This window comes from Panthera leo, chromosome A2 (assembly GCF_018350215.1).
Source record: "Panthera leo isolate Ple1 chromosome A2, P.leo_Ple1_pat1.1, whole genome shotgun sequence".
Taxonomy (NCBI): domain Eukaryota; kingdom Metazoa; phylum Chordata; class Mammalia; order Carnivora; family Felidae; genus Panthera; species Panthera leo.
In genome coordinates this window covers 891187-903027 of record NC_056680.1, presented here as the reverse complement: position 1 = coordinate 903027, position 11841 = coordinate 891187, and the positions used below count along the sequence as shown (strand labels likewise).

The window sequence follows — 11841 nt, the reverse complement described above, 5'->3', positions numbered from 1 at the left end:
TGACAAGGTCCCCTCTGCCGCATGAGGGGACACGTCTGCATGTTCTGAGGACGAGGACAGGGACCTCTTGGGGCGGTGGATTATACCACTGATGAGAAAGAGTAGACAGAAACTCTCACATCTTTGCAACTTTCTATAAATGTAAAATTATTCCAAAATAGAACTTCTCTTTTTAAAAAACCTTTTTAAATGTTTTTATTTATCTTGGAGAGAGGAGGGCACGAGCGGGGGTGGGGCAGAGAGACAGAGGGGGACAGAGGGTCCGAAGCGGGCTCCGCGCTGACCGCGGGGCTCGAACCCACGAACCCTGAGATCATGACCTGAGCCGAAGTCGGATGCTCAACCGACTGAGCCCCCCGGGCGCCCCTGAAATAAAAACGCTCTTAAAGAAATCAGAGTCAGAAGCAGGAACGCAGTCACCCGTAACCCTGCCCGGAGATCATCGTGGGCGACAGGCGGGGTTTATTCCTTTCCGCTTCCTGTCAGAGTTTATGTGCCAGGGATATTCTCTTCCGTAAATGGCACCACATCGTGCGTAACTTTCTTGATTTGAGGCGAACACCTTAGACGACAGGCCATGTGTGAGTAACCTCCCTCCCCCCCCCGCCCCCACCACCACCCCATCCAGCTGCACAGGCCTCCCCGCCAGGCGTCCTCGCCCTGGGCCCCCAGCCACCTGGCCTTTGCTGGGAACACCCTCTCCCTCACGCTCCTGTCCAGCTCCCCTTGCTCTCCAGGTCCTGCCTCCAGTGTCCCCAAGCCCCCCTCCCGCCACTCCCTCACCCATTCAGATGTGGGGACCCTGCTGCGTGCAGCTCGGTCCCTCCACACCTCAGTGTCCCGACCCATTGAATGGGGTGAGGATTCATCTCAGGCGCTCCAGAGACCCAGAGTTCTGGAGCGCGGGTGGCAGGAACCCCCCCACCCCATCTCCGCAGGAGGCTGAAGTGCCCTGGGGACCACGTGGCCAGGCCCGAGGGATCACAGGAGGCCACGGGGAGTTGGGGGGGGGGGGTGCACCAGGAGGCCACGAGGGCCGCTCCTGGGCACTTCCTAAGCCACAAGGTCACAAGGCCTCAGAGGTAGCAGAGCCCAGCCGACCCACATCCGCAGGACCGGTGTCCCCTCTGCCTCAGGGACGGCCCGGGCTAGAGCTCAGGGTGAGGGACCGCACGGACTGCCCCCCTATTGGAGGTCGAGGCCGGGGCACCGGGAGGGGCGGGGGAGGGGCCGAGATGCCGCCGCACCCGGAGGCTGAACCTCGCGGCCACCCCTCCACCTGCGCGAGGTTCCCGCCGGAGCTCTTGGCCTCCTTCCCTGGGAATCTGCCGAGTCCGGCCGGGCGGCCGCCGGAGCGCGGAGGCGGGAGGCTGGGGCCCGGGGGAGCAGGGGCAGGGGCGCGGGCCCAGGACACCGTATCTGCACCCCATCCCCACCCGGCGCCGTGAGCGGCATCTCCCCAGGCGCTAGGCCCCCGTGCAGGGCCAAGCACCTGCTGCGTACCCTCCCTGCGGGCCTCGGGGACTGCTGTGTGCGCGCCGCGGAGCGAAGACGCACCTCCGAGGCAGGGCGCTTGTCCACTAGGGGGAGCTGCGGGACCAAACCCGATTTACTTCCGACGCCCGCCGGGCCCGGGCCCCAGCTCACGCCCGCCGTAGGCGCCCCCCACCCCCACTCCTGCTGTCCTCTCTCAGCCCCCCTCCAACCACGCTTCACCTCACCGAGTCACTGAGCGCCTCCGGCAGCGCTGATCCACCGGTCCGCCCTCCTTCCGCCCAGAGGCTCCCTGTCCCTCGGCCCCTAGCACCGCCCCCCCCCCACCCCGCCCACCCCGGGGCCCCTGGGACGCAGGCCCCAGTCTCCGTTCAGTCCTCGCTCACGCCCCGTGACCTCATCCGTGACTCTAGACATCCCGCCGTGCCAAGGACGCCCACACGTCCTGCAGGACACAGCCCCTGCTCTCCCAGCCTCTTCTTGGTTGACCCCCAGACGTGTCCCCCCACACCCATCCGGAAGTGACCTCTGGACCTGCCCTCCCCACTCCCACCCTCCCGCAGCAAATGGGCACCTCCCTTCCAGGCAGCTCCGGCCAAGCTCCCGCCTCACCTCTTCCCGACGGGGCTCCTGCGGGAGCCTATACGCTCCACTCCCCGACAGCTGCGCGCCCCCTCCCCACCTCCACCCTGCAGGGCCGCACAACGCCGGTCCCCGCAGGAGGCGGCTGCCTCTTCGCTGCTTTCCTGCCCCCACAGCAGCCAGGGGTGGCTTCTCCCAAACTAGGGCAGGACTCCCACCGCCCTGGCCTCCACCCCTTGGCCCCTCTCTGACCTCCCCCCACCCCACCCCCCTCCCGCCCTCCTGACTGTCCCTTTTTCTCTCATTCTAGCCTCCGGGGCTCTGCACGCGCTGTTTCCTCTGCCTGGGCTGCCCCCTCCTCCTGGTGATCACCTCTTGGGCGAGGGCCTCCCTCCAACCCCATCTGCAGGGGGCCTGGGACACTTTTCTGTGTCCTGATCAAGAGGCAGGATTGCCTGGTTAGCAGGGCTGTTCCCGGCTCCCCCTGCGCATAGTACATGCTCAGTAAACACTGCCTGAACAGATGGCCTTGAGCGGCCCTGCCATGAGCCCCTCCAGGCTGGTGGGCAGACAGAGCTGGACCGGCACCCCCAGCCCTGTGGTGAGGGCCGGACACCCCACAGCCGGCTTCCAGGAGGGGGGGCAATCAAGCTGAGCATGGGCTTGCCCAGCAACCAGGGGGGCAGGCCGTTCATCGACCCCTCGGTGGCCCCATCTTCTCGAACCTGTCAGGAAGCCTCATGGGCAACAGCAAGGAGGCAGGGGAGGGGTGAGCCCAGGGCCCCTGCTGCCTCCCTGCGTGGGCAGGGTGAGGGGTCAGTGTGCCCATGCTAAGCTGGGAAAGGCGGGGGTGATGAGGAGCCCTAGGGGGACCCTGTCCTTGCCAGTCCCCGGAAAGAGCTGAGGTCCACTTGGAAATGTCTCGGTGAGGAACTCTGCGGACCCCACTGTCCCGATGGGAAAATAAGTCATGGGGCGGGGGCACGCCCCTGCGCGAGAGGGTCTGGTTCCAAATCGCTGCTCAGCCTGGGAGGGCGGAAGGCAGGGTGGGGCACGTCCTCTGGTGACAGCAGTGCCCGGGAATGCTCCTGGAGGGGCTGGAAGGGGGCTCTCCGCCCCCCACGCCCGGCCCCTCGAGCTGAGCTTCTCCCAGTGCATTGGGGCCCTGCTCTGGGGTGGCCGGGACCCGGAGTGGGAGCCTCAGGATTGCAACCGGGCGCGCGGGTTCCTCAGTAGGGTAACGTTGAGGGAGGCTTCGGGGGAAGGACCAGGGGAGGGAGGTACTGACCGGGAATGGGGACCCTCGCGGGGACGCGATCTAGGCGTCGGTGGAAATGGGACAGCGTCCCGGACTCCCGGAACCACGGCAGGGCCACCTCGGTTCTCGCACATTCCCGAGCCCTGAGCGCGACGCCCGGAATAGCAGCCCCGGGGTGGGTGGGGGTGGGGGGGGTAGAGGCGGTCGGTTCCCTCACGTCTCCCCCGCCCCGGGGCTTTCCAAGGTCACCGGGATACGGACTCTGGAACACCAGGCCGTGGTCTGAGGCGCTGGCGCCCGCGCGGGACAGTCCCCTGCCGTAGATCCGCGCCGAGGCGCGCAACCGCCGCGCGAGGGCGCACGGGGCTGCCCCTCCGCCGGACCCCGGCCTGGGCGCGCCCTGGGAGGCCGGGTGGGAGGGGCTGCTCCTGGCTCCCCCCGCCCCTCCCCGCGGGCCCCGCCGCTTCCGCCTGTCCTGCGGCCGCCCGGGGAGCCGGGACGTGCCGCCTGGGCTCTCCGTAGCCGGTAAGTCCCTCTTCCTATCCCCCCACAATCCCGGCCGGCGTCTCCTCCCCGTCGCCGGGCCCGGGCCGGTGAGGGGCTGGCCTGGCAGCGATCCCAGGGTGGGAGAGAGCTCATCCCCGCCCCCTCCTGGGGAAACTGAGGCCTAGAGGTGCGGCTTGCTCCGGGATCACACCTGCAGGCTGGGGCGCGGCCAAAACGGGATGTGTCATGCTCCTCGGGGAGGGTTCCCTGGGGAGCAGAAAAATGGCGCTTCTAGCACCGGGTTTGGACTCCCACCCCAGGGGCTAGCGCTTAGTGTGTGTGGGGGGAGGGGGCTGCGTGTGGAAAGGCCACCCCCCATCTCAGCTCTCCAAGGCCAGCCCGGACTCGGGGTTCAGAGGGGCACAGATACAGCCGGCTACACAGCTCTGGGCAGAGAAGGGCCCTGCCCAGTGGTCCCCAAGGTTCTCAGCACCCGGGGCCACCATGCGTCCCAGCGCCTGATGCCCAGGTCTGAATGTCAGCGCCTGAGAACCAGGGAAACTGAGGCTGGAGAGGGTCCAGAGTCCACTGGTACAGGACCAGGGCCCTGGAACTCAGGGCTGAAGAACTCCAGCTGGTTCTTTCAGTCCTTTGGGCACCCTGGCCCTGGCCTGAGAAAGGACTCACGGGGTGGCCGCTTCCCTCCGCCTTTCTCTGGCAATGCCATGGTCACGAGGAGGGTGTGGATGGCAAGGGACTTCACCCTTTCTCTGACAGATGGGGAAACTGAGGCCCTGGGAGACAAGTCTACCCCTCCAGTCCACTCACCCCCAGAGGCCTCCCTCTTTCCTGCACTACCCTCATCAGTGGCTCCTTTTCCTCTGCAGGCTGCCCTTGGTGGAGCCCACACCCTCTGCACATGAGGTCACGGGGCACCGGCTGGACTGGGGCCAGGTCAACCCGCCTTGTGACCCCCAATCCAGGGGCTCCCTGCCACCACAGGTCTGGGAGCCGAGGTGGCCCTGGAGGCCCAGGTGCAGCCAGGGGGCTTCTGCCCGGGACTCAGCCCCCGAGCCAGCCCCGCCAGCCGCACCTTCTCCGCAGTCCCTCATTCAGCGCTGGACTGAGACCAGCTGATCCCCATTGTACAGATGGGGAAACTGAGGCCTGGGGATGTGGAGTGGCTGGCCCTTGGCCACACAGAAAGGTAGACGCGTTGACGGTGGGGAGAGTGGTGATGGGGTCCCGACAGTGGAGATTCCTGTGCACTGTCCTGGAATGATTCCTTCCGTAATCAGACACAGATTAAGCACTTGCTGTGTGCATGTAATCAGACGGCAAACAATAGCAATAAAAGCAGATAATTCTTTGAGCTCTCCCTCCCCCTCACCAGGCTCTGTGCAGCGTGCTTTTCTTATCTGGTCTGACGGACCCCTCAGATTTTCCTGTAACGGGGGCCCTGTTATTACCCCACTTTTCAGAGACAAGAACAGAGGCCCAGAGAGGTTAAATGACTGCCCCAAATCACACAGCCAGTGGGCACAGAGCTGGGGTTCCGACCCCGGCCTGCTGGCGCCCCCACTGCCGCGCCCTCTCTGCTCCCCCACACCCCGCCCCCTCCAGAACCTGCTTCTGCTGTGGACCCTCCTGAACTGTGGTTTAGGGGGCAGTGCCCAGGTAAGGGGGGACACGAGTCCAGGGAGCCAGTGGGCTTGGGGACCTGGCCGGCGGTGTGGGGGCCACTGGCTTGTCTCCAGGCCGATGGTGCCTCTCTCTCCCCAAGTAGGGTCCAGGTGAGTGGACCCCCTGGGGTTCCTGGAGTCGCTGTTCCAGCTCTTGTGGGCGGGGTGTCTCTGTGCGCAGCCGCCGCTGCATCTGGTGAGCGCAGAAAGCTGGGGCTTAGCAGGGTGGGGTGGGAGGGGGGTGCCTGCCCCTCCTCTCCCGCCAGCCCGCCCCACTGCTGGCCGCACCCTCTGCCTGCCCACACATGCTGTGCCTTCTAATCCCACTGATCCGGCTGGAATGTGGGTGGGGGCGGCCGGGCCCAAGGGTGGGCAGGCCAGCTCTGGAAAGAGGGTTACTGGGGGTCCCGACCACACTCTGGCCCTCTTGTTCCTTGTAGGCTTCCCGGGTTAGACACATGCTGGGGAGACACCCATGAGTACCGCCACTGCCATTTGCCGGTAAGTTCTGTCCACCTCCGGGGCCCTCGGGTGCGCCTTGAAGACTTCCTGCTTCCCCACTCGTGCCCCCCAAATACACCTGCCGCCCTGCCAGGCTCTCTGGGCTCCCCTGGGGCTCTCCCAGCCTCGGACCTACCCATCTTTGTCCTCAGGACTGTCCCCCAGGGGCCATTCCATTCCGAGACCTCCAGTGTGCCCTCTACAATGGCCACCCCGTCCTAGGCACCCAGAAGACTTACCAGTGGGTGCCCTTCTACGGTGGTGAGTAGCCTTGCCTCCTGTTGGTCCACAGGAGGCAGGGCGAAGGGGCTGCTGAGAAAGAAAGACGACCGGAGGATTGCAAGAGAACATCAGCACTGGGGCTTTGAAGGATGCATAGGAGTTGAAGTGGAGGGGAAAGCAGGTGTGAGGTATGAAGCAGCACAGGGAGGCAGGGTTCGTTCTGCACGGGGTTGAACACAGCCTGAGGATTTGCGTGGAGCCGTATCCAGAGGCCAACAGTTCTCAAACTTATCCCGGTGGCAGGAATTGTCGCCGCGTTTAGCTGAAAATAGCAAGTTATGTAACTGCGTGCCCGGGGCAGTGTGCCTCCGCATTTAAGGGAAACAGACAGCTTTAGACACCATAGTGGAAGCAGATACAGATAAGAAAAGCTGACAATGGAGAAGATTCCATCGGTCAGCCTCGTGGGTGTTTTGGTTTTTTGTGTGTTTTCCCCCCCCTAAGAATTAGAGGAAATTTGCCATGATCCCCACCCCCCCCCCCCAGAGGCCCTCCAAGGCCAGCTTGGGCTCTGTGCCAGGCAGGGTCTGCCAGCCAGGCTCAGAGAAGTGGGAGCCAGGAGGAGCACGGATCCCTGCGGCTGTGAGCTTGAGCCTGTGACCAGACTGTCCACTGTGCCCCACTGCCAGGCAGCCGGGAAACTGAGTCCGGGGGAGGGCCAGTGACACACCCAGCTGCTCTGCATTCAGTCAGTACTGAATACTCCTTTTTTAAAATTCTTTTTCTCCCACTGTTTATTTATTTTTGAGAGAGAGAGAGAGGAAGGGGCAGAGAGAGGGGGGGACCGAGGATTCAAAGCCAGCACTGTGCCCACCGCAGAGAGCCCAGTGCGGGGCCCGAACTCGCAAACTGTGAGATCATGACCTGAGCCGGAGTCAGACACGTAACTGACTGAGCCACCCAGGTGCTTCAGCACTGGGCACTTTTTATTGGGCACATGCGGGGTGCAGGGCCCATGTGCTGAGTGACTTCTGCCCACTGCCATACCCCAGAGCCTGGAACGGTGTCGGTGTCGGGAAAGTAGTAGGTGCTCTGTGAACGTTTGCAGGACGAAAGTATGAACAATGGGCTCCCTAATGTTAGGGCTTGACAGGAATGCATGCATGCGTCGGCCCCGGGTACTTGCCCGGGTACTTGCCTGGGAGGGTCTGGGAGCTGAAGGCAGACGCCACCTAAGTTCCAATCCTGGCTCTAACCAAAGCCTCCAAGTGTGGCTTTGGCTGAGTCCCTGGGCCGCACATGCCTGAGGGGGAGGAGGCCAGAAGCCCCGACAGACGTCCTGGACTGGCCCAACAATTCCTTCTGTCCCCAGCGCCCAACCAGTGCGACCTTCACTGCCTGGCCGAGGGGCACGCCTTCTACCACACCTTCGGCCGCGTCCTGGACGGCACCCCCTGCAGCCCCGGGGCCCAGGGGCTCTGCGTGGCCGGCCGCTGCCTCGTAAGGCCTCGCCGGGCCCCGCCCCCCGTCCACCTCACATCCAGGCCCTGGCCACGGACCCCACTCCTTTCTCTCCCGGGTCCCGCCCCCTTCTCCAAGCCCCGCCCCCAGCACCGCACCCACCCCGCCCCGGGTCCCGCCCATGCTAGGCTCCACTCCGCCCCTTTCCCCTTAGGCCCCCCCCCCCGGCCCCGCCTCCTAGGGCTGTCCCAGGCCAGGGGCTGTCCGCGAAGCCGCGCTCGTCCTCCCCGCCCCTGTAGAGCGCCGGCTGTGACGGTTTGCTGGGCTCGGACGCCCGCGAAGATCACTGCGGCCGCTGCGGCGGCGCCAACGAGTCGTGCCTTTTCGTGCAGCGCGTGTTCCGTGACTCCGGTGACCGCCCTCCCCGTCGTACCCGCTTGCCCAGAGCGGGCCCTTTAACGAGCCTCGGGCCCGGAAGCGAAATCCCGAGCTGATTGGGCAGTCCGTGGCCCAGCCCCCTCCCTCTCTTCATTCTGACTGGTTACTGTCAGATGGCCCCGCCCTTCCCGGAACAGATGGGGTTTTAACCCTTTCCCAGCTGCACTTAAGCGAGAATAATCTTACCTCCAAAAGTTTACCGAGCGTTGTGGAGGTGCCAGGACCCTGGCTAACCTGCTTACCGCAGTATCTCATTTAATCCTCAACTCATCCCTCAAATACCCTCCCACTCGCGCCCAACGCCCTCCTTTCCTTCCGCCCAGGTGCCTTCGCTGGGTACTGGAACGTGACCTTGATCCCCGAGGGCGCCAGACACATCCGCGTGGCCCACCGGAGCCGCAACCACCTGGGTATCGCAGGGCCCGAAGGGGGAGGCGTCTTGCTGGCCGCCTCGGATACAGCCGGGGAGGCTGCGGCTGCGGCTGGGGGGGAAGGGGTGCGGGAGGCGGAACGGGCCGGTTCCCGGAGCCCGGGCTGACCTTTCCCTTGCAGCGCTGATAGGGGTCGACGGGCGCTACGTGCTCAACGGGAACTGGGCGGTCAGCCCACCCGGGACCTACGAGGCGGCGGGCACCCGTGTGGTCTACACCCGCGCTGCGGGGCCAGAGGAGACGCTGCGCGCGGCTGGGCCCACCTCCCAAGACCTGCTCCTGCAGGTGCGGCCCAGGCTCTGCGGGGGCAGCTGGGAGATGGAGGGGGCGGTTGGCTACTGGATGGGGGCGGGGGGCCGGGGGCCGGAGGGGGGAAGCTGGGCCATCGGGTCCGAGTGCGGCTCCCTCGGCGTGACACCCCTCCAGGTCCTCCTGCAGGAGCCCAACCCCGGCATCGAGTTCGAGTTCTGGCTCCCTCGGGAGCGCTACGGCCCCTTCCAGGCGCAGGCGCAGGCCCTGGGCTGGTCCCTGCGGCAGCCGCAGCCTCGGGAGGTGGAACCACAGCCCGCTGAAGCCCCCGCGGCCCCAGCGGCCGTTTCCCCGAGGACCCCGCCCCCCGCCCCAGGTGAGGTGGGGACGGCCCGGTGGGAGCTAGCAGGCAGCTGAGGTCCGTGCCCCTCACCGTGCGCCCCCCACAGACCCCTGCTCCCCGTGCCCAGACACTCGAGGTCGCGCGCACCGGCTGCTCCACTATTGCGGCGGCGACTTCGGTGAGAGACTCCTGACCCCAACCGTTACCTGACTCCTGGTTGACCTGAACTTCAGCCCTGTCGTGCTGACCCCTGACGGCGATCTGACCTTACCCTTGACTCCTTGACCTGACTCCGACTTGACTCCTTCTGCCCCTAATGGGACTCCTTGATCTGACCCTTTGCCCTCATCTGAACTTGGACCCCTCCTTGATCCCAGGCCCCTCTCCACAGTCCCCAGGGACCCCCAGTGCTCCATCTGGCCCCGGTTCCTTTCTCTGGCAACGGGGTGCACCTGAGGGGGGGTGCCCAGGGTGGAGTGTCCAGTCGGCCTCAGCAAAGTCCTGCCCACAGTGTTCAGGGCCCGAGTGCTGAGCCGCCTCCAACAGGCCCAGGAGACGCGCTATGAGGTTCGCGTGCAGCTCATCTATAAGAACCGCTCGCCACTGCGGGCCCTGGAGTACGTGTGGGCCCTGGGTCGCTGCCCCTGCCCGCGGCTGGACCTCCATCGCGAGTACCTGCTGGCCGTCCAGCGCCTCATCAGCCCTGACGGCACTCGGGACCGGCTGCTGCTGCCCCACGCTGGCTACGCCCGAGCGTGGAGCCCTGCGGAGGACAGCCGCGTGCGCCTGGCTGCCCGACACTGCCCCGCCTGACCGGGCCCCTGCCACCTACAGCAACAGAGGCGTGCCTGACCGGGCTCAAACTCAGCATATTTCCCGTCTTGCCCTGGCTTCCAGTGGCTTCCCGCCTACTCCACATGCTTAGCTGTCCCTGCACACAGTCAGATCCACTGTCATGAGCAGGAGGCACTGGTGAGGGAGGACACACTGAAGAGACGCTCTTATTTCCTCTCTCACTCTGGCTGCCAGGAAGCTCATAGATGATTTATACTTAGAAACTTTGTGTCTGCTTTTATTTGCTTTGCCCCATGCTCTCTTTCGTAGAGACACTGTCACAAACGGGCATGGCCCAAAGGAAGGCTGCCCAACAAGACCTTGGAATAGAGCAGTTTCCCCTCTTGCCCTGGTTACCAGGACGTTCACTGCTGTTTAACTCCCTGACACTCTGTGCTCTCTCTTCTCACTGACACACGTACGCCTCATGTGTTCAGAGACACTGTCTCCAACAGACATGCTCCCTAGAAGACACGCCTACCCAGGTACTGGAAGGTACCCATTTCCCCTTTTGCCCCGGCCACCAGGAATTTCGGAGATAATCTTGAGCGCCTCAGCTAGTCTGGCTGGGTCTTTCTTTCTTTCCTTTCCTTTTTTTCCTTTTCTCCTCCTTCCTCCCTTCATCCCTTTGTCCCTTCCTTCCTTCCTTCCTTCCTTCCTTCCTTTCGATTTTATTTTTAAAATAATGTCTACGCCCGATGTGGGGCCCGAACCCACAACCCGGAGACCTAGAATCACATCCTCCCCCGACTGAGCTGGCCAGATGCCCCTGGCTGGGTTTCTTTCGGACAACACTGCCCTCCATCCCTGTTTCTCCCTATTTAATCTTTGCGAGCACTTTTACGACGAGGACACCCCAGTGACACATACGCGGCTGCAGAAGTTCCAGGATGTGCTGGGAGTCAGACCCACGGTCACGCTGTCACGGTGTGTGCACACACTCTCACGTGCACCCCAGCCCTCCTCCTCCTCCTGGTCCAGTGCCCCCTCCCCACGCCCCCTGAGGGCCACACTGCCATCTCATGCCACCCAGGGCCCCGGTCCCTGTCCTCCTGTGTCCTCCTGGATATGTTCTACTCATCAGTCTTCTGGGGCCAGGAGGGCAGACCTAGGCCAAGTGTGAATTAGAGGTACCTGGAGGGTGTCACCCAACAAACCTTCTCGGGGCACTCTGGAAGGGCCACCCTTTACCTTCTCTCCCTGGATGGGACAGTCTGGTCTTCCGTACCGTCCGTCGTTGTGTTTTCCTTTAGGACACAGGACGCTCAACTGTGGGTCTCAGGCTCAGTGCCTGACCTTGCAGGTGACCTGTGGCCGGACCCTGCCCCTCCCTGGGCCTCAGTTTCCCCATCTGCGAGTATCCTTTCAGCCCCTCGCAGCTCTGAGCGTGGGAACCGCATCCCTCGGACTCCTTCCCCTGCCTCTGGGTCCCAGACCTGGCCCCGTCCCGGTCCCCGGGGCAAGTACTGAAGCTGGGGACCCCCTGGGCCCCCCTTCTGCCAGGTGTTAAACGGGGCACAGCGCTGGAGGGTGGTGTGGGGCCTGGGCGCCCCCTGGTGGTGGGACGGGAAAGGAAGGGAAGCCAGGCACCTGGTGATGCCTGCACCCAGAGGGCCCCTGCCTCTCCCCTGGGTGCTAGCCTTCCTCAGCAACACCTCTCCCCACACTCTGGCTTCCTGACACTGGCACCTACACCCAAGGCCCCTCTGTGCCCGTCAGGGCTGCCCGAGGTTGTCCCTGCACCTCTGCCACTGAGTGGGCTATGTCGGGGACTGGGGGGGGGGGGGGGGAGGGGTCCACGGGGCAGCCCTGCCCGAGCTCCTGGACCGGCTGGCCCAGCCGGTGGAGGAGAGACCGGTG

General features: G+C 64.6%; 1 protein-coding gene across 1 annotated transcript; it reads left to right on the top strand.

Moving 5' to 3' along the window:
• Window positions 1–3780: 3780 nt before the first annotated feature.
• On the top strand, window positions 3781–10593 carry ADAMTSL5 (ADAMTS like 5). The gene is made up of 13 exons (XM_042927845.1): window positions 3781–3859; window positions 4708–5027; window positions 5302–5497; window positions 5607–5698; window positions 5943–6003; window positions 6156–6264; window positions 7598–7725; window positions 7986–8097; window positions 8448–8534; window positions 8677–8840; window positions 8982–9180; window positions 9254–9325; window positions 9659–10593. The coding sequence occupies exons 2-13, from the start codon at window positions 4972–4974 to the stop codon at window positions 9958–9960; spliced, it is 1578 nt and encodes a 525-aa protein (XP_042783779.1). The 5' UTR covers window positions 3781–3859; window positions 4708–4971; the 3' UTR covers window positions 9961–10593.
• The last annotated feature ends 1248 nt before the right edge of the window (window positions 10594–11841 follow it).

Excerpts from the sequence above, each read along its gene's own strand:
- ADAMTSL5 (XM_042927845.1), top strand. The coding sequence starts at position 4,972 with ATGGGGAAACTGAGGCCTGGGGATGTGGAGTGGCTGGCCCTTGGCCAC. Across the intron at positions 5,498-5,606 it reads GTTTAGGGGGCAGTGCCCAG|GGTCCAGGTGAGTGGACCCC; the intron begins GTAAGGGGGGAC and ends CTCCCCAAGTAG. Across the intron at positions 8,098-8,447 it reads GCGCGTGTTCCGTGACTCCG|GTGCCTTCGCTGGGTACTGG; the intron begins GTGACCGCCCTC and ends CCTTCCGCCCAG.